This window comes from Myotis brandtii, unplaced genomic scaffold, assembly GCF_000412655.1.
Source record: "Myotis brandtii unplaced genomic scaffold, ASM41265v1 scaffold897, whole genome shotgun sequence".
Classification (NCBI taxonomy): Eukaryota; Metazoa; Chordata; class Mammalia; order Chiroptera; family Vespertilionidae; genus Myotis; species Myotis brandtii.
This window is the reverse complement of record NW_005371679.1, coordinates 51,275-54,212: the sequence shown is the minus strand read 5'-3', so window position 1 is coordinate 54,212 and position 2,938 is coordinate 51,275. Positions and strand designations below refer to the sequence as shown.

The 2,938-nt window shown below is 52.2% G+C and overlaps 1 protein-coding gene across 1 annotated transcript in view; it reads left to right on the top strand.

Annotated features, from left to right (window-relative positions):
* The window catches only part of ZNF710 (zinc finger protein 710), a 79,835-nt gene that overhangs the window by 73,511 nt on the left and 3,386 nt on the right, over positions 1 to 2,938 (top strand). The window contains exon 6 of the mRNA XM_005885201.2: positions 2,661 to 2,852. Coding sequence (XP_005885263.1) covers positions 2,661 to 2,852 — 192 coding nt within the window. The remainder of the gene's footprint in view (positions 1 to 2,660; positions 2,853 to 2,938) is intronic.

Genomic DNA, 2,938 nt, shown 5'->3' with positions numbered 1-2,938 from the left:
CTCCCCCCCTTGCCCTGGGAAGCTTTTCCAACAGAGCAAAAATGATTGTAGGTTTCAACGCAGGTGCCCCCGCCGTCGGCTGGTGTAGCTGCCAAGAGCATAATGTTACGGATTCTGAAGCTGAATCGGGGCTCAGCCGTAAACGGGGAATGTGCCCCCAAGTAAAAACCAGATGGCTGGTTATGAGTGTCTGCGGGGGGGTGGGGGTGGGAGTGAAGAGGGGTAAGTTCATGGGCGAGAGAGTTGCCATCTTTCTCTTCTCCTAAAAGTCCCACCTGCCTGCAGAGTGTTAAGAGATAAATAACACAGCGCAGAAAAGCTGAGAGCAAAAATCAAAGGTGAATCCGATTGGAGACGTGCCTCACATCGGCCTCGATGTGTACAGCACTTGCGGACCGAGTTCCCAAAGGGCAGGGCCCCCTGGTGGTCATACACATCTTCTGAGTCTCCGGCGAGCCTATCAGACGTGAGACCTGGCCCTGCCTGCTAAGAGAAATACACAGGAACCGTTACATTATGGTAGGAAACTTTGTGGGGAGCAGCGGTTGGGACCGCAGCTGTGACCACACAAACGTGTCTGTCCCACTGGGGTTCTAGCCAAGAGATTGGCCCCCCCGAGTTTTGTCCTAGCATTTTCCCTAGACCAGTGGTTCTCAACCGTCTGGCCCTTTAAATACAGTTCCTCATGTTGGGACCCAACCATAAAATTATTTTCGTTGTAAATATCTGATAGGCAGGATGGTCTTAGGCGACCCCTGTGAAAGGGTCGTTCGACCGCCAAAGGGGTCGCGACCCACAGGTTGAGAACCGCTGCCCTAGACAATGAAGTGGACCCCCTGTGCCCTCAGCACCCTCTTCTGCTCTGGGGCCACCTCCAGACCCTGGCAAAGCAAGGTGACAACCCAAACCAGAGCATTTCCCTGGAGTCTTTGTCTCTGGCGCTGACTGTCCCAAACCCCATCAGGGATAAGAATTGCTTTGGGAACCTGTTGAGACTAAAACTCCCACTGAATGGGAATCTCCAGGGAGCGGCCTGAGCGGCTGTTCATTCAGCAAGAATTATATGTTGGAAAACTCTCTCTCGGGGTCAGTGAGAGTTTGAAGGGTCTAAATTCTACACAGACCCGAGTGTCACTTTTCCTGAGGCGGCCAGCCATACCTTTAATCATATTCTCAAAGGGGTCTGTGAAGTGGTCTGAAAAGACCACTCGGAGGGATGCACTTAGGCCAGTGGTCGGCAAACCGCGGCTCGTGAGCCACATGCGGCTCTTTGGCCCCTTGAGTGTGGCTCTTCCACAGAATACCACGTGTGGGCGTGCACGTACGGTGCGAAGTTGACTTAAAACTTCAAAGTTTATTAAGTTGATTTTAGGGAACGTTGTGGAGTGAAAGAAGATGTAGTGTCGAGGATGGAGAAAGGTATGTGGAGATGGTTTGGACATACAGAGAGGATGAACGAAAGGAGATAGACGAAACAAGTATACAAGACGAGTGTGGATGGGAGAGTTGGAAGGGGTCGATCTCAGCGAACGTACCTCAATCAGATTGAGGACGTTTTAGCAAAGGCCAGCTTAGGAGCACCCTAATTAAGTTAATAACAGTGTACCTACCTATATAGTTTAAGTTTAAAAAATTTGGCTCTCAAAAGAGATTTCAATCGTTGTACTGTTGATATTTGGCTCTGTTGACTAATGAGTTTGCCGACCACTGACTTAGGAAAAAAACCCATGTACACATCCTGGATCTGAGGAAAGAGACCAAGGCCACCAGGCTACGGCCGTGTCTTCTTGGCCAAAGGCCCGGATGCCTGGTGTGATGCGGGTTTGTAGGAGGTGCCTGGTAAATGGCTGCTGAATGAATCAACGAATCCATGAATGAACTAAAACATTTGCCTGGAGAGCAGGAGACAGCAGGTGTGTAGGTAGGAACAATAAGGCCCAGCCAGCCCTAGCTGGTTTGACTCAGTGGATAGAGCGTCAGCCAGTGGACTGAAGGATCCCGGGTTTGATTCCGGTCAAGGGCACATGCCTCGGTTGCAGGCTAGATCCCCGGCCCTGATCGGGGTGCATACAGGAGGCAACCAATCGATGTGTCTCTCTCACATCGATGTTCCTCTCTGTCTCTCCCCCTGCATTGCACTTTCTCTAAAAATCAATTGAAAAATGTCCTAGGGGCTGGCCAGCCGGCGTGGCTCAGTGGTTGAGTGTCAACCTATGGACCAGGAGGTCACGGTTCAATGCCTGGTCAGGGCACATGCCCAGGTTTCGGGCTTGATCCCCAGTGTGGGGCGTGCAGGAGGCAGCTGATCAATGATTCTCTCTCATCATTGATGTTTCTCTCTCTCCCTCCCTCTCCCTTCTTCTCTGAAATCAATAAAAATATATTCTGAAATCAATAAAAAATATGTTTTTTAAAAAATCCTCAGGTGAGGACTAATAAAAAATAAATAAGGCCCAGCCAGTCTCTGCCTAGTTAACACTGGAAGGCTTCCTGGAGGCAGTGGCCCTGCCCGGCATTCTAAACAAGGGGCTTCTGTTTGGAACACCCCCCAGGAAGTCATTTCCCAGAAGCTGTACAGACGCTCTGACCCTCTCGGGTCCACACAGAGGCTGTGCCTATCGTGTGGCCCTGACCATTGCCTCCCCCGCCCCCCCTCACAGGGTGTGAAGGAGTTCAAGTGCGAGGTGTGTGGCCGGGAGTTCACGCTGCAGGCGAACATGAAGCGGCACATGCTGATCCACACCAGCGTCCGGCCCTACCAGTGCCACATCTGCTTCAAGACCTTCGTGCAGAAGCAGACCCTCAAGACCCACATGATTGTACACTCGCCGGTGAAGCCATTCAAATGCAAGGTACCCGGCCCGCAGGCCCCAAGGCGGGCCTGTCCCCTGGGCGGCCCGGAGTCGGCAGGACTGCGGCAGCGGAAGCCCACCCAGCC